The sequence below is a fragment of the Electrona antarctica genome, assembly GCF_951216825.1.
Source record: "Electrona antarctica genome assembly, chromosome: 9".
Taxonomy (NCBI): Eukaryota; Metazoa; Chordata; class Actinopteri; order Myctophiformes; family Myctophidae; genus Electrona; species Electrona antarctica.
The window spans coordinates 14,289,252-14,312,138 of NC_136790.1; the positions used below are offsets into that span (position 1 = coordinate 14,289,252).

The following is a 22,887-nucleotide window of genomic DNA, read 5'->3' on the forward strand; positions in this document are numbered from 1 at the left end:
GGAGGCGGAGAGGAGAGGGAGAGAGTCAGTGCGCCAATAAGCGCCAGCAGCATCATTCAGCAGCAGCAAGCAGCGGGCAGCCGCCTCGGTGTCAGTGCATCTGTGACTGTCTCTGAGCTGCCAATCCTCCAGCAGCAGCAGCAGCACGTTGTAGATTGAGATTTCACTGCTCAGTCAGTCAGGTCGCGAAGCGAAGGAGGACGGAGCCTCTTCACCAGCCAGCCAACCAACCAACCAACCAAACCACACACACTTTCCCTCTGGAAGCTCGCCTGTTTATTCTTAGATCAGCCCCTGTTAAAGAGGAGACCGCTCTTCCGGTCCGCTCCAGTCTATTTATTCCCTAGTTTACTTGAATATTTAATGGAAAATGGCGATCTGCGCTGCCCAGACCTGCGGTGTCTTCTGCCTCTTCTCGGTCCCAACAACTATCCTGATCATATTATGCATGTCCACGCCGCCGACCACCGGGACCCACAGCTTCCCCCAACACTACACGTAAGTAGAAGGAAACCCACGACTATTTGAAGCTGCTGAGGGGAAGGTGTGTGGGGGGAGAGTCAACGGGGAACTAGGACAGGTGGGCCAGCCAGACGACATCCTAAAACACCGCTGTTTATAGCAGCGGCGCGATGCTTCATGCTGACTGACTGTCCCCCCATAATAACACACGAGAGAGTCCGTCCCTCAATGCGTGACCTCTGTTTATGTTGTCTTCGGCGAGGGTTTATTATAACCTAATTGTGGTTCGTTTCGTTTCTAGCTGATCACTGTCTAATATAGTGTGTATGGAATTAGGCTACACGCGCATCTACCGGTGCACGTGTAGCCTAATTCCATAAACACCATTAGACGATACAATCGGTGAAACAATCCCGCCAGACAACAGTTATTGTCGTGGACGTTTAGAATGAACGCGCTGGTCGTTGTTTTACCGTGTTGTCTCGATATGACATGCTTAAGTGGAGCGTGCTAACGACAACAGAATCCCGTTTACGCGTGATGGATAGCTCAGCCTCCAGGACAAAAATAACGAGGCTATATATTCTCAAAGTCTTAAACTGGCCGTTATATCCCACGAACCGCACCATCACAATAGCACTTTATAGCGTTATTTATGGTTATAGGCAGCTTACTGGCCGTTATATTCCACAATAGCCCATACTAAAATATAACCGTATTCATATAGTAAAGAAGAGGAGCCAAAATCGACCGTTATCCAGCGTCTCCCGTTGTGCGCTTATGAAATGAATCAAATCAAATCAAAGTATAGTAAAACTCTTACCTGATTGTTCTTACCTGATACGCTTTATAGCCTATGTTTTATTGGAATGTTCATCCGTACACGTCACGATAAGACATTTGAAAGATAATAATGCACACCTAAAATTACTTAAATTATTGCTAAACTCTCGGATGAGTCAAGCACCGATTTCGTTGAGGCTGAAGTGCCCTGTAGGCTAAGCAGAAGTCCAGGCAAGGTTCACAGCTGTATTGATAAATCAATACATTCCACCATTATCTATTTTAAATGTATAAGCGTACCGGTAGCTTTTTTATAGTCAATAACCTAATTATATTTTAGAAAATCAATGTTCTGATATTCTGTAGCTCATAGGCTACTATTAATTTGTATAGCCTTATTGTATAGTCTTTTATTGGTAATTTATTAATCTAAATTCTACTGTCAGGGCTACGCTGTTCTCTAACTCTAAGCTATTCAAATATCAAGTATTAAGCTGTTACAGGCTGTAACCTTCATCCATGAGCTGACGTGATGAAGGTGACTCAGAATTGACAGGGACTTGAATTCTCTGCAATCCAATATCAAAATAATCCTAATTAAATTGCGTTATTTAGGTTGACTATACTTTCAAATGTTTGATTTCATGTGGATATATCTTTATACATGGCTATGTCTTACTCTTAATTCGTATTATTTTATTATTATTACTATTTGCAAACCGTCATTTAACCAACTTGGTGGTCTATCATTTTAAATCAATACAAATGTCTTTGTACCACTGCAAGTATTTTTGAGTAATGAGTTTCAAAAGTAGCAACATAGTTATAGTTTGCTAGTTATAGGTTTCTTTAAGGCATTGTAATATATCATTTTCATCAGGGTTTGTAAACATTATTACTGTGATCCCATTCCCATATCCCATAATCACATTACCCATCACTCCCCAAGCCTGCCAATACTTCTGGGTAGACTGAAGAAAGAAAAGCAGGTGCGCGTGCCTTCGTCTGGAAACTGCCCTTGGTTGAGGCAGTGGGTGCTCAGCTTTAAATATAACGTAACTTCTGGGTAGACCATTTGAAAAGATTTGAATAGGATATGTAGGCTATAATCCACTATCTACGTTATATTGAGATGTCTCCTGGGCTTCAAAAACTGGGTTTGCGTCACCCATATCAGTGTGCTATTTGTCAGAATTTGACAGTTACCTAATTAATGTGTACAGAGAGCTTCTGTGCCCATCCTTGGGGGCATGGAAGCCGAACACAGGAGAGAGAGTGTGTGTGTGTGTGTGTGTGTGTGTGTGTGTGTGTGTGTGTGTGTGTGTGTGTGTGTGTGTGTGTGTGTGTGTGTGTGTGTGTGTGTGTGTGTGTGTGTGTGTGTGTGTGTGTGTGTGTGTGTGTGTGTGTGTGTGTGTGTGTGTGTGTGTGTGTGTGTGTGTGTGTGTGTTTGTGCGCTCCGTGCTAGAAGCCACACGTCTAGGGGCGACACTAAGTATGCTCTCAAATGAATTTGTGACTGCAATTCTGCACTCCAATATCTTTCTGTGCAAGTAGTTAGGCCTATTGTTCTGTATGTTGGGCCAGAGGGGGCCAAACAGCCATTTAAGCCTTTATCATTCACTATAGTTTTGGTGCTGCAATTGACTAGTTTCCAACATGTTTTTGAGCACACATGCTTGTTGTGTGAGAATGCTGACAAGACAATGAGAATATAGTATTAGTCATACAGAGCGGACAGCCCCGCCCACAGCTATTCATTTCAATGGAAGTTGCTCAGTGGCGTTTTGAAGCAAGTCTGCTGGAAGTACCTCTGTTGGCTCGATACAATCGATTGTCTCCTATGAGAGTACCTCTCGCGCTGCCCTTGTTGTACCTGTCCTCTACGTCACGTACAAAGAAAAGACCCAGCTGCGCGCGCTCTTGCTTGTGCATGTATTTCGCCCGCCTGCAGTTCCGGCTTTGACCAGTAGGGCTTAAACGTTGTCCAGCCACTCTGGGGGCTTGGATAGTGCTGTGGAAAGCATTTCCTGTTTATCCTGAGTTTGTTCTGAGGGCCGTGCACGCATCCGCCTGGGTGACGGCAGACTCCTGGGCAAGCGCTGGCGCTTTGGCATGGGGGGTCAGATCAACATATGGAATGAATTTTGTACTGGCCATATATGGAGCGTGTCTTGAGTGTACAGGGTTTTATGAGGTCAGATCAACAAGCAGCGATAAGACGGGGCATGGGGCCAAGCCATAAAAAAGTGGCCAAGCCATAAAAAAGTGATGTCATACTCTTCCAAATTAGGTTGGAGACTGGAGACTGAACACTTTATTTGTTATGCCCAAACATGAACCATGCATTAGCTGGGACCCAATCAGGGTTTCGCGTTCCGGGCTCGTGTTGTTCACTGACGGGTGGGGAGGATCAACATATAGAATGTCTGAACAGGTCAGCTCCATATATGGAGATCTAAGGGTTTGAGGTTTGAGGTCAGATGTAGAGTTGCTGGCCGGCTCCATATATGCCATATATGGGCATAACAGGGATTGTATTAGGGCATCGTCTGGGAATGCCCATATATGGACCTTTTTCCCTTTCTTTATTTAATTGAGTTGAGAAGCACTCAAACTATTAATCTGGTGTCAGTGAGGGCAGATGTAGATTTTCTGGCTGGTTCCATATATGCAGATGATATATACAGTCTTCTCCATGTATGGCTATCCAGGGTTTGATGAGGTTAGTGTTGTGATCTTCATATATGGAGATCCAGGTGATGAGGGTTTGATGATGTCAGATTGACATATGGAACGTGCCACGAGGTGTGATGTCACGTGGCGTGATGGACTGACAACCATATATGGAGATCTAAGGGTCTCCATGATGTCACGTGATGTCACGAGATGTCATAAGCTCAGATCCATATATGGAAATCTAAGTGTCTCCGACTCTCGGAGATGTCACGAGGCGCGATACCATATATGGAGACGTGGGTGACGGACGGACGGACAGACAGACAGGAGATGCAGGTTTTCATAGTAAACGTGACCTTCAGTCGCAACAATTAAGGGCATGATCTTCATTCAGGTCCTATGTTGGCTTTACTGTTATACACACGCATACCCTCTATAGAGGGTATGCGCGTGACGTCATCGTACCTGGAAGTTATGCGGGCACGCCCACTGAGTGGCAAAAAACTACTTTCTGGCCTTGACAGCCCATTCATCCAAACAGAAAAGTCCTGTCTGATTGCATTAAACAATGTTAAACTCACCAACATTGCAGCTGTACGAAAAGCTTGAATTATCCTCTTTCTATCTGCAACGTTTTTGTTTCATAAAAATCCACCATAGAAACGTTATGAGCTACTTTCTGTCAAGAAATGCCCTGCATTTGATTATTTTTCTAAGTGTCTGAGTGTCTGAGTGTTTCTGAGTTTGGAAGTGCTTGTTGTTTTCAATAAAACCACATTTTGCTGCCTCCTGCATTATGTGACATTTAGAAACAGGTGGTAGGCAGGACGGCTTCCAAACTCCAAGACTCCATGCTGCTCAATGTTTTGCCACTCAGTCTACTCTCTATACTCTCATACTCTCTATAGAGTGACGTCACGCTATCACCACTAACGCGGAAAGGGGGGCGTATTAAGGGGGCGGGGAAATTCTGTGAGATAGGCCTATTCAAAATCTAAAAGAAAACACAAAGCTGACAGTTAATACCAAGATGGCAGTGAAGCCTGTGTTGCCAGCATGCTACTATATGGCAGCGACTATATGTCAGCGACTGCCAGGCAGGATAGAAGATTATTTGTCAATCTTAGACTCCATGAGCATTTAGCAAGCATACATTATGAATTGGAGGGAACCCCCCATGGAGTCTAGATGCTGATGGTGGCAGAGCAGTTGGCCCACTTTTCCCAGCTCCAGGATTTAACAAGGTGGAACTGGGGATGGAGGTGGGTTGCTTGGTCGCTGGCTGAAACGAGAATGGCATGTTAGTGACATAGGCATTTTAAAGAACGGAGCCTAATTGCTGATTGGTTGCTGCAGATAGATAGTAAATTTGGATTGGATAGAAGTGATTGGATTTATGAATTAACATATTTTGACAGCGTGTCAAACGGAAGTGACGTAGACTATGCCAGTGCTGTTAACCCGAATGAAAGCGTTAAGATGTTCCTTATTGAACCTTCGCTAAAAGCTATACATACAGTATGGAGGATGGTCACACTCCTAGAGACCTACTCTATGGAGAGCTGCCACGTGGGAGGAGAACAACATGTCGTCCTCACCTGCGCTACAGAGATGTCTGTAGTCTGCAGGAGAGACATGAAGGCCCATGCATCTGACTATATGAGGTGGAGAAGCACAGTACACCAATACCTCATGACAGGGGGAAAACTGAGGGCCCACAGAAAAGAGCACAACAACGCAGACAGACCAACAACCATATACATTATGCAAACTCTGTGACAGAGACACAGAGCCACTCCGGCATACGGCTCTTCAGTCATAAGAGACGCTGCTCCAGACCAGACCCGTAGGATGTGTGTGAACCATGGTCAACCCTGACCGACGGAGGCTTATGAATATAAATAATTTATTCAAAAAGAATCATGAAAATGTTCGTGGGCCCTCCCAGGTAGAATAGAAACATTTCATTGCCATCAATTAGGTGCAAAATCTGAAAGCAAAATCAGAAAGCAAGGAAATGGAAATATATAAAAGAAATATAGGAAAACAAATGACTCAGTTTTTGATTCAACCTTTGCTAATGGATTTAGCCATAGCTGAGTGGGTAGAGAGGCCATCTCGGTATTGGAAAATCGCCCGTTTGCCCCCTGTTGTGTCGAAGTGTCCCCTTTTTAATTTAAGTGTACCAATACATAATTCATAATTCTGTACATAATTAATAGGCCTACAATCCAAGCAGAGAAAGACAGTGAATGCAGAGAGAAAGATCAAACTGTGGAAGTTGAAGGAAGAATGCCGTGTGGAGTTAAGGGATGAGTTTAGACAGTCTCTGGGTGACAGTGAAGAGTTGCCGGATGACTGTGCAACTACTGCATAATTGGTAAGGGAAACAGCTAAGCAAGTGCTTATGAGTGTCTTTGGGACAGAGGAAGGAAGACGAGGGGACCTTGTGGTAGAATGAGGGAGTACAGGAAAGCATAAAGAGGAAGAGGTTGGTGAAGGGTAAATGGGATAGCCAGAGAGTCGAAGATAGTAGGCAGGAGTTGAAGGAGATGTTGGGTAAGGCGGCAAAGGCTAAGGAAAAGAGTATGAGGAGTTGTATGAGAGGTTGAACATCAAGGAAACAGAAAAAAGACCTGTAACAATATTGGCGAGACAGAAGGACCTAGGTGGGAAGGAAAAGAAAAACGTCTTAGTAGGTCCACAAAGAAGGTAGTCCGCATAAGGTAAAATCCACATGGTACATGCACATGGGCAAATTGTCTGCATAACAAATCCACATGAGGGAAGGTCAGGTCCAACATCAGGTGTGGCAGGCCAGCCTGGCGACAGGCAGTGTTCAGGCCTTATTCAGTCTGATCGTAGCGGGATGATCTGATGGTCTGCTTCTTGTGGTAGAGCTTGCCTGTCCGTGGTTGTAGTAGTGGCAAGAACAGGTTGTAGCTGGGTGGTGAATGTCTGTGAGGATTTGACCACGCACCGCTTCTCGTACTGTTCCTCTGTAGGGCTTTCCTTTCACGGGCGGTGCAGTTCCAACTTCCCATAAAAGGGGTGACACAGCCTGACAGAGTGCTTTCAATGGAACTGTGGAACAGAATGCGGGAGCCCAGTCCAAAGTTCTTCAGACAAGGGAACGCGTATAGTAGCTGCTGAGCATTTGTCCCCATGTGTCCCCCACTTCGAGCTCCTCCTCGATGTGTATGCAGAGGAACTTAAACTCGAACTCACTGATCCTTTCCACTGCAACGTCATCGATGACGATAGGGCGTGCTTTCTCCTCAGCCTTCTGGAGTCTGTGATCAGCTCGTCTTGTTGACGTTGAGGGCGAGGTTGTTCTGACACCAGAGTGCCAGTGATCTGGAGAGAGAGCGAGTGCATTTTCCGGCAGCGGCATCTGCCGCGGAACACCCGTCCGCGGCAGTCGGTAGTGTTTCTCGGCGGCATCAGTCCGACACTCTACCCCAAACCCTTATCCTAACCATAACCGCAAGCACGACGCAGTGCATGGCATCAGCCGCGGAACACCCGCGGCAGGCGTGAGTATTTTTCGGCGCCATCAGTCCGACACTCTACCCCAAACCCTTATCCTAACCATAACCGCAAGCACGACGCAACGCATGCCGGACCAAACGCACTGCCGCGGAAGCGAGCGGCAGTCGAGTGTCATAATCCCCCCAGTTTCCCCGGCAGCTGCCGCCCCTTCTCCCGGCAGCGCCGCGGCTGCTACCGGCGGTTTACCGGCAGTTGCCGCGTGAAGCGGCGGCCATGAGATGGAGCGGCAGTGGAGTGACATAATCCCTCGGCACATGCCGCCACTGCCCCCGGCAGTGCTGTTACCGGCAGTTGCGGCGGCTGGAGCGCGGCTGCCGAATGGACCGACAGAGCAACAGAAGACATATTACCATATTGCCGAATTTCGTGAAAAACGATATCACAGAACTGTCAAAACTGCTAAAATGGCGAAATTTTCAGGGAAACAAAAGGGGTCCCCTAATAATATAGGAATGTAATGTACAGTCCATCACTGCCAGTAATTTAAACATACATCTTTCATCAATGAATGAATGGATATATGTACACAACTCAAGATTATTGAGTGAATATGAGACGGATCTGCACAGTGTCAGCCAGCCTATACAATTACATGGTGTGTACAGTTTATGGATAATGTATGTGCAGCCAGTGAACAGAAACAGTACATCATGATGAGCTATCATGTCTCAACGAGCATCTATCAGCAGTAAAACATTTACAACAGTTAACCTAGGCAGGCATCAGTTTTGGTGCTTTAGTGTACATCCCAGTAGTACAATAGGGCCAGAATAAGTCATTCATCTAGTAATTAATCCAAGAACAGAACAGAATGCATGGGGGTTTGTAGGCTTCGAAGGACAGATGTTACTTTGTCTTGTGGCTGAGAGTGCTCCTTCTCCGTCGCTAGCTCATCGTAGAGGATTGTTCCGTTTGATTCCAACTACAAAGCTACTATAGGTGTCCACTTTTCTTGCTTCGCCAGTAGTCCACCACCAGCTCCATGTTGAGCTGAAGGTACTTATTCTCGCACCAGCCTACAAAGTTCTCCACCAGGGACTCCTGCTCGATGTCATCCATAATGCAGCTGGAGGAGTGAGAACTTCTGTAGGTGGCACTTTCTCGGGTTTAACCCATTTTGGACTGAGGCCGATTCTAAAAACGCTTTCTAAATCCTGACCTAAGTTGTCTGAAAAACTTAGGTCAACAAATATTTATATAGCAGCATCACATTTTTGTAATTTTTGAATACTGTACAGAACCCCAAAAGGGGTTCCCGTCCAGAAGGGGTAAAACACCAAAATGGGTTCCCGCCCACTGGCGCCCAGAATGGGTTGGTGAAGGTTGTGTGACCTAAATGTGCTACTGTGTTGGCTAGTGTGTACTGTGAATGAACAGGTAGTTATGTTATCAGAAAAATAAATGGAAACAAATGGATCTTCATACGTATGCTTTGATGGATGTTAACCACATGAACCCTAGCAAAGTATATGCTCATCATTTTATTTTTACATTTATATACTTTGTTGACTCTCTTATCGGTTTGCGACTTATCTGCTTGTGCCTGAGCGATTGACAAATTGATTCTTGAATGTTGATACCCGAGAGATCAATAGAGGGTATGTGGAAGTTATGCGGGAACGCCTACTGAGTGGCAAAAACATACTTTCTGGCCTTGACAGCCCATTCATCCAAACAGAAAAGTCCTGTCTGATTGCATTAAACAATGTTAAACTCACCAACATTGCAGCTGTACAAAAAGCTTGAATTATCCTCTTTCTATCTGCAAAGTCTTTGTTTCATAAAAATCCACCATAGAAACGTTATGAGCTACTTTCTGTCAAGAAATGCCCTACATTTGATTATTTTTGTCAGAGTGTCAGAGTTTGGAAGTGCTTGTTTTCAATAACACAACATTTGTGTGTGTGTGTGTGTGTGTGTGTGTGCGTGCGTGCGTGCGCGTGCGTGCGTGCGTGCGTGCGTGCGTGCGTGCGTGCGTTAGTGTTTGTCTGCATGTGCATTGTGTGCCTGCATTTAAGTCTGTCTGTATACATTACATGATAGGCCTATGTACGTGTGTCTGTCTGTATGTGTGTGCATGAGTATGCATGTTTGTGTGTTTGTAGTCATACTTGTAGGCGGGTGGGTGGTTTGTGGGTGTTATTAGCCTATTTTCTGAAATAGCTCTAGTATCCCATTTGTTGAAAGTTGTGAAATAAATCGTGTGGAGAAAACCTCTTGCTATCAGTGGAATCTAAATGGACTGGATATACAATCTTCCCAGGGTAAATTATCCCCACTTACCTTAGTTGGTATGAGAGTCAGTGCAATTTCCCCGAGCATTTTGCCATTTTATACACATACAGTATAGGGAAATAGTCCCAACTTTGGCCCTGATGGGTTTTTTCAGTGTTCCACATGGATTATGGTGATCCATTGCAGCAGGCAGCAGCGTAATGTGATGATGACTGACTGACCTACAGGTCTTGTATTCAAACTCACTTCACTGCATTCTCCACTCTCCCATTATTCTTCAAAAGTGGCTGGAAAAACAGCTAGGCAACACAGTTTCACCACCGAAAAGACACAACATCACACAACATCGGTTTTCGCCTTTCATGTTTTGTAAAATGAGAATCTTCGTAAAAGTTTTCTTTTCGCAGGGTGTAGGTGATTTATACTGTAGTTGTGCAGCAGAGTCGCACACTGGAAATAGCAGATCTGCAAGTTCACAATGCGTCACACTGTGGCACGTTGTTAACTAATAGTTAGATCTACTATTTCCAGTGTGGTGACACAACCAAGTATACATCTCCTTGTGCATAGAGTCTGTTTTATAATGTATTTTTGCCTATTTTCTAGCCCCTCCTATATCCAGCTTTTGGTGTGTGTGCACAAACGTTGTCCTACACAAACATTACATTCCCATATTGACAATGAACGAACAATTTTATGTCATAGCGTCTGAGCAAATAGACAGTGTCTATCGTCATGACGATGTGCGGTGATAAGAGCGCCCCTCACTTCACACGTGTGTGATTTTATTTTATATTTAACTTACATTTTATAATGGATGGATGGAAGTCGGAGGAGCATGTGATCGCTGAAACCTTGACCAAAGTTGTCATATGTCACAGCAGGTAATGTCATATAGACGACTGACATAGCGACATGCAAGACTGATGTCATAGATAACTGTCACAGGCTGGTCACATGAAGTCCAAGATCCACATTGGAGCGATACGGTTGTCTTGTTAACCCATTTTGGGCGGGAACCCCTTTTGGTGTTTTAAACATTGTTATAATTTAGCTATTGCAAAATAGCAGATCTACAAGCTCATAGCGCGCCACTCGGTGGCGCGCTATGAGCTTGTAGGTCTGCTATTTTTTGAAAAATCGGGAAAATGTGGTGCAAATCTTTGAATATATATTCTTTAAGAGCGAACATTTTTAACTCAAATCTTTGCTTCTGGGGGGGAGGTCCCTGGAACAACATATTTTCAGATGGGGGGCGGAGGCCAATTACACATAATTTTTGGGGTGCTTGACATGAAATATTGAGAACCACTGATATAGAAACATGAGGTTTTCCAGGAAAAGAAAACATTTTAAAAAGGCTTTTTTTAAAAAAGGCCCTAAATGGGTTAAATACTAACAGCTTCTGCTTAGTTCATATGATTAATTTATGCCCTAACCGTGTGATTTTGAGATCTGTCTCTCCATACATTAAGAGTGAATTATGTTGTTAGTGATGTAATTATATATGGATATTTATACGGTGCAGTGTACACACTCACAGTAAAAATAGTGTAGGTTACACCCCACATATACTAATATGTGTTTTGTATGTGGATGTGTGGGCATTTACTGTACATTGCTCACATTTGTGTGTCTGCCTGGATCGGGCCTCGGGGACAGAGGTATTGTCACTTTCGGTTAGCGTCACTGCGGTTCTGCTTCACTCTGGTCTCACTGTAAGCCAGTTTTCACTTCATTGCTTGGTGACCTTTTCATCTTGAGCGGGCGCTCTTCAAGAGGCCTGCCTGGTGCAATCCTTTTAGAGGCCCCTCTTCCTTACTTTTAATCCTCTCGCTTATAAACACAAGGCCAGCCGCACATGCTAACACTTCCGCGCGGCCGCGTGGCTGCTTCTCGTCTGGCTCATGTCGTATCCTGGATGAAACTCGTCTCTTAACTAAATGCTTTGGCAATGATTATTGTTGCCTGCCTGTTTGTCTGTCTTTTCTCGGCACAGACTTGTACAATTGAATAAATCTGTCTTCCCTTTTGTCTTCCCAACAAATAGTGACATTTAGAAGCTGACATTTCTGCCTGTCATCATATTAAAAAGACAGGCGCCCGTGTTGGGTTCGTGCTGTTGATGTCAGTGATTAGCTATCGGTCGGCTGCTGGAAGAGAAAAGGCTGACGTGTCGTGGAGTTGGTGTATTAGCATAAAAACAACGTGACGGAATTAGTTTGGCGCTGTCGGGTGAAAACCTTGTACTGTACATGTCCCAAACCGTTACCAGCTACTTAAAAGAAGCTGTGTTCCAATGGATCCAACGTAGTTATGATTCAGTCACAAGCTCTTGTTAATACATTTCATTGGTTCAGTAGCCTATTTATAAAACCCAAGGACAGACTAAACTTCCACTTCCACTTTCCAAACAATAGCAGATCTACAAGCTTGTAGATCGACAATTTGTTTCTGCTGGTCTGCTTCTGTGTGACACTGTAGTGTGATGATGAAGTAGGGGGTGTGGCGGTGCATTCTGAGGGGGGATCCAGTTCAGTAGCTTGGCCCCCATGCTGCTGATTTAAAAAAATCACACCCGTGTGAACTGAGTGGTGTAAGGTCTTATATAGACTGATCAGCTGTGGTCTGACGTAATGTCTGACGTAATTAAATCACACCCGTGTGAACTGGGTGACTATAGCAACCATGCTCATTTTTTGGTACGAACAGACACGTAAACTAACAAAGCTGAAATCACACCCGTGTGAACTGGGTGACCATAGCAACCATGCTCATTTTTTGGTACGAACAGACAGACACGTAAACTAACAAAGCCAGTTGTAGGAGTGGTTTACACCACTCAAAATGGATCTGGTGAGCATCTTGATCCATTAAATGATTTGTTGCTCCGTGGGAGATGTACTGCGATGAGATCCAGTCCTTTTGATCTCTTAATTAGTGTGGTTGCCCTAACAGGGCAACCAGACTATTGTAATTGGAACACTTTATTATTATTATTCTTTCTATAGTAACCCTAAATTTCAAACTACTACTCCTCCCACAGTTTTGACTGTACGCACTTGAGCCATATGTCAAATTGACCGGAAAAATCGGGAATCGATAGCTTGTACTTTGTTAAGAGAAATGTTCTATAGTTTAATTGATATGAATTTATTAGTGATTTAAATTTCCCCATTGACATGAATGGGAAAGTGCGAAAAATCACATTCAAGTATTTTTTCCTCAGAGACTGTAAGGGCTATAGTTACAAAACTTGGAGGGATAATTCGTAATACTTACTAAAATTAATTAACTTATAATGTTATCGGTCGGCCTCATGGTGGCGCTATAACAGCCCACTTTACGTTTTGGCTTATAACTCTTGAACCGTATGTCGTAAAATCAAAATTATTTTTTCACTGGATTCCTTGGGTCATGACGCATCTCCCCATATAGGCCACGCCCATTTGCGTCATGATAGATTTTCCGCCATTTTGAATTTTCTCCAAAACACACTTTTGGCTCCTCCTCCTACATATGTTGTCCAAATCTCACAAAAATCGGCACACATGATCTCGGGACCCATCCGATTAAAACACCAACTGCAGAATCTTGGTAGTGCGTATCGTTCGGCCGTAATCGTCGTCCGAAGTTAGTAGGAGGGGCCTATATCACAAAAAATGCCATAAATCACGAACGAAATGTCCAATCCATCCCAAATTTGAATCACATGTCGCGGGTGGTTCAATCAACCAAGTACCAAAAGCAATTCTATTTTCATCCATAGGGGGCGCCGCAAATGCGAGAAATGTAACCGTTTGTCGCAAAAACATGATTTTTGGGGGATAATTCCCCTCCGAATTACTTACGCATGATCGCAGGGGTGCCGTGACATTGTAATTGGCTGGCAATATTAGTGGGAGGGGCATATGTAAGCCACTGCGGCAACCACACTTTGCAATTTTTTAAAATTGCGACCTTTCTAGTTCCAAACTTGGCTCCGTTTTACAGAGCACATCGCTCCTGCTTATGGTGCATTTCTGTCAGACCTGAGCTGTTTTATTCCATTCTGGGCGGGAACCCCTTTTGGTGTTAGCATTATGTTATGCTTTAGCTATTGAAAAATAGCAGACCTACAAGCTCATAGTGCGCCACCGAGTGGCGCGCTACGAGCTTGTAGGTCTGCTATTTTTGAAAAATCGAAGAACGACTGACATAGAAACATAGCTTTTTCAGAAAACTGTCAGGATGTAGAAGGCATTTTTAGAATCTGATCTCAGGTCAAAATGGGTTATTAGCCAGTCTCTCTTAACGTTGGCCACTGGTTCTGGCCAAGTCACAGCCGAACAGGTCCAAAAGCACACCGTAAAAATCCTGAGTGTTCAGTTAAAGTCAGACTGTAAGTCAAGCCTGTATGTTTCTGAACCAATCAGAGCGGCCCATCCCTTCAGACTATGGGACGTTAGAATCTCAACCGTGTGTAGCAGTGCTACTGTTTCATTACAAGTGAGAGAGACGGCCAGCCATGGCATGCTTGCTACTACGTGGCTTCAGGTGGTTTTCAGATACATATTTTAGTGTGCTGATTAAGTTTAAAATTAATAATACTGTAATACTGTAATAATACTGTCTGGATGTCATCTTGAATGATATTAAAAATGGAGTAGTTCTGTAATCCAAATCCGCTGTTTGGACTGGAGAAACATGCAGCTATGGGACAGGTGAATGAAACCAAATTAATTTATATTCATAAGGGTAAGCGGTATGTTATCACGCAGCACGTTTTCGTTCAAAGGAAGTAATTAAAATCGGCTTTTTATTTACTTCATATAAAGAGACGACAGAGACGATGTGTCAAAACAATTACTAGATAAATGCAGTACTGTGTGTGATGGATGAAGAAGTGACTGATGACTGACATTAACCCATTTTGATTCTAAAAATGTCTTCTACATCCTGACAGTTTTCTGAAAAAGCTATGTTTCTATGTCAGTCGTTCTTCGATTTTTGAAAAATAGCAGACCTACAAGCTCGTAGGCGCTATGAGGCGCGCTACGAGCTTGTAGGTCTGCTATTTTTCAATAGCTAAAGCATAACATAATGCTAACACCAAAAGGGGTTCCCGCCCAAAATGGGTTAACAGTGATGTATACTCTGCTTACCTGGAAGGCACTTCAGCAAAGTAGACAAGAACAGGGAGACAGACATATATATTTAGACAACAGTAGAGATTGCTACAGGGTCAATTCGAGTCACCTTTGTTTATGGCTCTTCTCGACTACAGGAACTAAAGTGATCCATTCTGCACTGAGAAATGAAGTTCTGGATTATGTTTCCACTGTTTCAGATAACGTTCTATTCCCGACCTAATTTGGGCCCTGCTCGGGAGGTTCTACTGTACTAACCCTTGAGGTGTGGGATGGGAACCCAGAACTTAGAAGTGGTTTATAATGATGCACAGGCCTACCTCCCCCTTCAGGCGTGGTTCGGGTTATAATCTAAAAGCATACAAAATGAAAATGCAAAGCGATGTGTACACTGTACATGAAGTGTCCCTAATGTAACCCGTAACAGCGCTGCCTGAGCGCCGGTCGTGATCACCTGAGCAGGCGGGGCGACCTGCCCTAAAATCTTTACATTTCGGACTAATAAAGTATTCAATCAATCAAAAAAATGTAGGGAGAATGCTACACATGTGCACATATATGCACACACACGCACGCACGCACGCACGCACGCACACACACACAGAGAGAGAGAGACCTGCTGAGATGGAAATCTTGGGTGATGTGTAGAAGTAACATCTTTTTTTCCCCTTCTTTTTCAGAATGATGCACTGGGCCGGACGCATTGAGAAAGAGCTGGATAAGGTTCTGCAACACGTCACCGGAACGCAGCAGATGAGATCGGTACGTCCAGCACTTTACGATGCCATGTCTACTCTACTCGCTTCCCTAATGTTTACATTGTGGGTCTGTGAGATTTCTAACGGGCTGCATTATATAACACAGGCATACCCACACATCCGTGTGTGTGTGCGTGCATGCGTGCGTGCGTGTGTGCGTGTGTGTGTGTGTGTGTGTGTGTGTGTGTGTGTGTGTGTGTGTGTGTGTGTGTGTGTGTGTGTGTGTGTGTGTGTGTGTGCGCGCACGCACAGTAACGTATACGTGTGTTTATATGTCATGGTAGAACAGATGATGGAGCAGAGTCGGACCGATAATGTTTGGCTGCGTTTTGTTTTGTTTCCGTGTGTTGCTCATGTTCACCGTGCTTCCAGGGCTTGTAATGGACCCTGGGATATAAATGTTTCATTGTTGTTGTATGGTTGAATGTGTCAGTGGTCCAGAATGGTGCCTGAAGCTGTCACTATGGTAGCAGTATAGCCGTGCATGGTAGCCATGGTCAGTGCACAGTCAAATCCTCAAGATCCTAGTGATCCCGACCATGGACTGTTCCACATGCTGCAGCATGGCAAGTGTCTCTGCAGCCCGAAGCCCATTGGTAGTAGGCTGTCCTATTGCCCACTCCTCCCAGACAATCAGGTGTATAAATGATCAGACCATGGCGTGTGTGTGTCCGTCCGTCCGTCCGTCCGTCCGTCCGTCCGTCCGTCCGTCCGTCCGTCTGTCCGTCCGTCCGTCCGTCTGTTACCAGCTAATCTCTGGCACCGTTGGCCCGATCCATGCCAAACTGCCAACACACTCCCTGGATGCCAACGACGAACCTCTGCCCCAAATATTCCACAACGGCCTGTTATAGTGCCACTATGAGGCCGATTTTGGCAAAACACATTTCTGTAGATTACTCGTACACATGCCACAATTCTTTTTCCAAATCAGCCTCACGGTGGTGCTATAACAGGGCAATTCCTGTTTTTACCTATAACTGCATCGATCTGTGTACAACTTTGTATGCGCACTCCCTAGAGGTGCAGGGAAAAACAGATGTAGGGAAAAACATTTTCCCTGCATCAATCCACACATCTGCCGGTTATAGCGCCACCATGAGGCAGATTTCTGCAAAACACATTGTTTATATTAGTTGCACAGATTTCATCCAAATCTCACGCAAATCGGTACACATGATCTCTGTAGTCATGTGATCAAGACGAGTCTGTTGGATTTCTCAGATTCTACACTGATTGGCTAATATTGCCTTCCAAAGTTTTCAGGAGTGGTCCGTTTCGTACAAAATGCTGCACATGTCCTGCTCATCCAGAATTCTATCCTCAGAGATGCTATGAGTGATCTGTCTCTGCATTTCCTCAACAAAATGAAGAAAATTGTTGCAAAAAAACCCAAACATGTTTATATTACTCCTAAACATTTTTCCAAACATCACACACGCTCTTATCCTCCTAGTGGAGACCTGTGCCCAGAAGGGCACTTTTTCTAGTTGACATACATGCATACATGCATACACCCCCAAGTGGTCCACGAAGCAAGCATCAATAGCTAACATGCGTCCCGTTGGCGCGACACGCACGTTAGGCACCACCCGCCGCTGTGTGAAGTCGTGAGATTCTGTGATCCGCGTAATGGAGGCGACGTGAGGTAACTGACTGCTGTTAGGTACGGTCCTTGCTTCCCGGCATGCATCTGTAGCCCAACATGCTGACACGCGTGTCACGTGATCTGCGGTAGCCAATCAGAGGATGGAAATGGCGTGGCCACAGAACACAGGGCAATGTTGCGTGAGGGTCGTGTATAGGCGCGCCGAGTGATGTCACGTTTGGAGATGGATCCCTAAGTGAGCAGCAGTCTTCCGCAGTGCTGCGGAAGAGGTATATGGCGGACAGACACACAGACATCTATATAATTAATTGTTAGATATGTTTTCTATTATTTCTGCTACAATGTCTGAGCAACCGCAACAACATAACGTTACTCGCATGTACCCACACAATAAAGAAACATTGAACCTTGAACCCTTAATCAGTGTTAAAGTAACTCTGCGGGTCCATTTGTACACTCCTAGAGTTACATTAATTGGTCATTACTGCTGTTGTGACATTGATGGAGAGTGTAGTGGAACTGGTAGGTGGACAGGGGGGCTACGGCTGGTTAAAGGGTTAATGATGATTGCTGATAGGTTGGTGGAAGGAAAGTCTCTAGTGTAGACAGACTGTTGGATCCCACTGTTTAAAATGCTCCTGTCTAACGGGAACATCGGAAGTTCTGAAAATGTGTAGAAAAATCGGATTTCTGGTAACCGGTAGCGGAGAAGAGCACATCTACGCAAGTAGCTTGCTGGTTATTAGCGGAAATGGAAATTCAAAAATATATTTCATATATTTTATATAGCTCTCGCCCCGCACTATTAAGCTCGAATTGCACCTCTCTAAAACTATTTTGTTGTATATTTATTGAACATAGTCTACTGTGAAGTTAAAAATAATAATAATAAAAGAATACTATAATAATAATAATTTTCCTACTACAAGGAAAACATGCACTCTTTTTCTACTCTTGTTTGCTCTTTTTTGCACTCTATATTCTATTTTTTTTGCTGTGTTTTGCTGTTTTGATGTCGTATTATATTTTTGCTGCTGCATTGTCTGAAGGAAGCCAAACAAAAATAAGTTTTACTCTTATGTACCTGTACACAAGATGTAACAATAAAGCACAACCTTGACCTTGATATATATTTTTTTAATATATTTTGAAATGGTTTCCGATTCCTGTCACAACCTTTTGTGAGGTGGAGTTATATAGACTGTTTGGCAAAAGTTGACTGGCTTGAGAGGCTTGTGGCGTGAGGCTGATGTTGAGAGGCTGATCGCGAGCATGCTGCTCATGCTCATCCACAGATCTACAAGCTCATAGTGCGCCACCGAGTGGCGCGCTATGAGCTTGTAGGTCTGCTATTTATTTTTGAAAAATCGAAAGAACCACAGAAACATAGCTTTTTCAGAAAACTGTCAGGATGTAGAAGACATTTTTAGAATCTGATCTCAGGTCAAAATGGGTTAAATTAATATTTAGTAAGTATCTGAATACAAAAATACGAATTACTAACCGAGAGGAACAAATACCCCCCCACACGTCCCAAAATACTGAGTCCCTTCCGCCTGTCCATATGGCAGCATGTATGCATGCGTGTTGGTCTGACTGCGCACGCAGTAGAGAGCGGGCGTGAAAGAACATTTATCATGGCCCCAAACAGGAGTCATCACAGGGTGTGCTAAATGGCCCAGCATGCCTAGAAAAGCCATTTTCTAAATGGATGCCTCTCTCTATACGTGTGTGTCTGATAGAAATCTTCCCAGGGCTATGCCGGCTGGTAACAAGATTGCCTCTCCCTGCGCCCCCTTCCTTTTCATGCACAGTTTATTCTCGTTGGGGGGAAAGAAAGAAAGAAAGAAAGAAAGAAAGAAAGAAAGAAAGAAAGAAAGAAAGAAAGGTAATAGTCCTAATTATTTCAGATGTTGTCTCACACCGAGAGATCAGGAGAGGATGTTAAGTTTGAACACTTAAGCCCTAGTTCATTGTATGATCCGCGTGGCGGAAATAGCCGATCTACAAGCTTGAAAGTGGTTTAGTCTGTCCGTGGGTTTTATAAATATTGAACCAATGAAAAGTATTGGAAGAGTTTGTGACCAAGTAATAGCTACATTGGTTCCATTGGAACAAAGGTTAATGTTTTCCATTTCCTGAAAAGTATCAGTTTTGGACATACAAGGTTTCCACCTGCCCTGTGTGTTTTTTATGTGATTATAGTTATTCTTTCTTGACTGCAATGCAGATTCACGTTGATTCAAGTCTCGTTAGAGCTGCCAGCTGTGGCTGTGTATTGGAATTCTTTCTGTGTCGCGCAAGATAAATCAAAAAACACTCAAGTCATTCAGATATCTGAAACGATATTTCAAACAATATTTTCCACCGAGCCTGAGGTGAGATGCATTATGTTGCGAGACAGCGAGAGAAGAGCGGAGAGTGTGTGATTCATCAGAAGAGCTGCAAGTTTATAAAAAGGAAGAACGTGGCATGAATGAGGGCGGGCACACCGTAGAAAAATAACGGTGCCAAGTGGAACTGAAACTGGTTTTCAGAGCGATGCCATAAAAGCACCATTTCTGGTTCCAGTAAGAACCTTTCAGGCCAAAGTTCTTTAATGAACCATTCCATTTCATGTTTCTATAATGTCTCCCAGGCGCTCATCCATTTCTTTCAACGGCTATTTTCGTTGTGACGCATTGTGAGTTTATAGACTGGCTATTATCGGCAAATGTTCGCCTATTAACAGTTTGACGCCACATCACGCGGATCCCGCCTTTTAATCAAATATCCTACGCTGCCTGGATTGTTTTATTACCTTTGGAGCATACGTTGAAGTATTTGGGCGTTTGTTCCGTGAAAATCGGGTAAGAAATGGTCCGTCGTCTTGTTATGATGAGACGAGCCAGCGGCCATGACAATGCGAAACGAAACCAAAGTGCAGAGCAAGTTGTAGTCCAAACAAACCCTCCGTCCACTTGCATTGGGCTCAATTTCCCAGAAGCCCTAGCTTCTCTCCCCCTGCTCCGCGGCAGAGGCGGACTTTTTTTATTATTATTAATGCGATGCGATTTAGACACATAAAACAAATAGCGGGGATGTCGTATTACGCAGCGGCGCAACACTGGATCAAACAATTAGCGGCAGTAGAACTGTTAAAACATGGCCAACATTGGGATGCTAGGGTTTAAGTAGTTAAAAGTGCGTCAAAAACAAAAAAGAACCACCCCCCCCCTCCCATATAAGAAACCATTCACTAAATAAAATAGATCTTTAGTAGGTGATGGAGCCATTATTGTCTTTTAAAGAACCATTATTTATTTCTGTGTGAAGAGAAGAGCGAGTGAGTGGAGGCGTTCTTTCTCAGGAGAGGAGAGGAGAGGGGGAGGCTGGAGCGAGAGGAGAGGAGAGGAGAGGGGGAGGCTGGAGCGAGAGGAGAGGAGAGGACGCATGAAGGATGGCTTGACAGTTGAGATGGATGAAGTGTTTTCCCCCGTGTGCGTATATTTAGAGTGGAAGAGTATGCGAGATGAATGAGGAAATATGGAGAGAAACACACAATTGGGTTAAACAGATGTTTGTCATGGTTTCTGTGTCCTCGGGCTCATTTAGACCCTGTCTGTGATAGCAGTGGCTTTCTGACCCTCACGCGGCGAGGTTGAGTTTACTTGATCAAATGCAAATCATTCTAATATATGGAATTGTATACACCATGTTGACATTTTGGCCAGTATTATAAGAAACAATTGTCGCATGACTGTATTGATCACAGGGTTGATATCGTGAGACTCGACATTATGTTTGATTTTGTATTGTTGTTATATCATGATATGATGTCTTCAAACGTCAGCCCTATTTTATACTTCATAAAGGTAGGTAGATACAACCATAAAACCTATGATTCTGTGAAAAAATTAAAACTGCTAAACTAACAATTAAATATTAAAAAAATAACCAAAGGTTTTACGGTCATGATTCACACACATGATTCACCAGATCCTGGATGGCTTGATTCCTAGGCTTAAAATAATTCATATAAATATTTTTGTAAATCTCTATGGGAAAAATGAATTGGAGATTTTTCAGTGGTGCCAGAAGACCACGCCCACTGCTATGGCCTATAGCTTTTACCATCATTCTCTCTAGTACAATATAGTGCTACTGTAAACTTTCTCTATATGTGACCAAATTTGACTGAGGGACTGCCATTGGATTTTTTTTCATTTCCGTTTTTCATGTCAAAAGGAAAGCAGGGAATCATAGGTTCAAATTGACATATTGGTTGTTCAGTTTGACCCACCAGTTTTGGAGATATGGCTTATAGAGTAATGTCTTGCAGAAAACAGCGAGTTGAGAAAACAGGCTTGAAAGGTTCACTTCTGTGGACTCTAACATTACACCTAGCTACATGTTTAAGCATTTATTTCATAATTATTTACATCGATTTCAGCTCTGACACTTATTTCAGACATGCTATAGTATGTGAAGAGTCTGCCTGTGCTATTAACTCATTTTCGAGAAAAAAAAAAATGTTTTTCTCTGGTGAAAAGCTGGAATTTGCACGATGGCAGTCTCTCAGTCAAATCTGGTCACATATGTACAGGAGTTGTCTTGTTCCCTCCTCACATGACGTGAGTGAAGCTGAACAGTGACTGCAAATGCAAATGTGTTGCCTTCCAGAGACAACACAGGTTGTTTTTCCAACAATGTGGTTGGCACATAATAAATGCATCATGCATCATTGGGAATCATTTTGATATCTGTCCAGTACAAATAATTCATGTTTATGTAATTATCATCCGGTACTAATAATGATGACCGGTGTATTGTGCTCCCCTAAGAAATCAGCTCAGAAATTGCTTGCAAAGGAGTGTTTTGTGCTCAATCATTGTCTGAGGAAATGGGACATTCTGCATAATGAGTAATTTTAAATTTGGTACATGATGCCAATACTTACTAGTCAATTCTGAATAGCAGATGTTTTACTTGTAACATAGTATTTCTACATTGTGGTATTGATACTTTTAGTATAGCCTACTTTTAGTATAGTAAGTAAAAAAAAGGGAGTATGTCTTCCACCCACTGCTTGAAATGTATGGTGAAGAATACATTGTAGAGCTTTGGAGGATGATCCACTCCGATTTGGACTTCTCCCCTGCACCTGGCAGTGGCACATTAGCCCATTTTGGGCGGGAACCCCTTTTGATGTTTTAACTAAGCATTATGTTATACTTTAGCTATTGAAAAACAGCAGATCAACAAGCTCATAGCGCGCCACCGAGTGGCGCGCTACGAGCTTGTAGGTCTGCTATTTTTGAAAAATCGTGAAAATGTGGCACAAATCTTTGAATATATATTCTTTCAGAAGACTTTTCTTTTTTATTTCGACGTCAGGCCTACCTAAATGGGTTAGCATTGCCTATATAGCTTTGCACTAGAAATTTGGTGCTGATCGCTAAAGCTGTTTACGAGATCAGTACACACACATACACACACACACACACACACGCACACGCACACGCACACACACACACACACACACACGCACACGCACACAGACCTCATCCTAGACGGCTTGTTATCTCCTATACAGTGATTCAGTCATATGGCAGCAAATGCATTTTGATTCCGTATACAGCCTATGACCTTCACTAGTTGTCATCCGACGAGTCCCAATCCAAATCACTTTATTGTCAGTACT

At 43.6% G+C, this 22,887-nt stretch overlaps 1 protein-coding gene across 1 annotated transcript in view; it reads left to right on the forward strand.

The window, feature by feature from the left end:
* Positions 1-370: 370 nt before the first annotated feature.
* The window catches only part of cacna2d2a (calcium channel, voltage-dependent, alpha 2/delta subunit 2a), a gene marked incomplete at its 5' end in the record, with an annotated part of 334,563 nt that continues 312,046 nt past the window's right edge, over positions 371-22,887 (forward strand). The window contains 2 exons of the mRNA XM_079510575.1: positions 371-498; positions 15,518-15,599. Of these exons, the coding sequence (XP_079366701.1) occupies positions 371-498; positions 15,518-15,599 (210 nt within the window). The remainder of the gene's footprint in view (positions 499-15,517; positions 15,600-22,887) is intronic.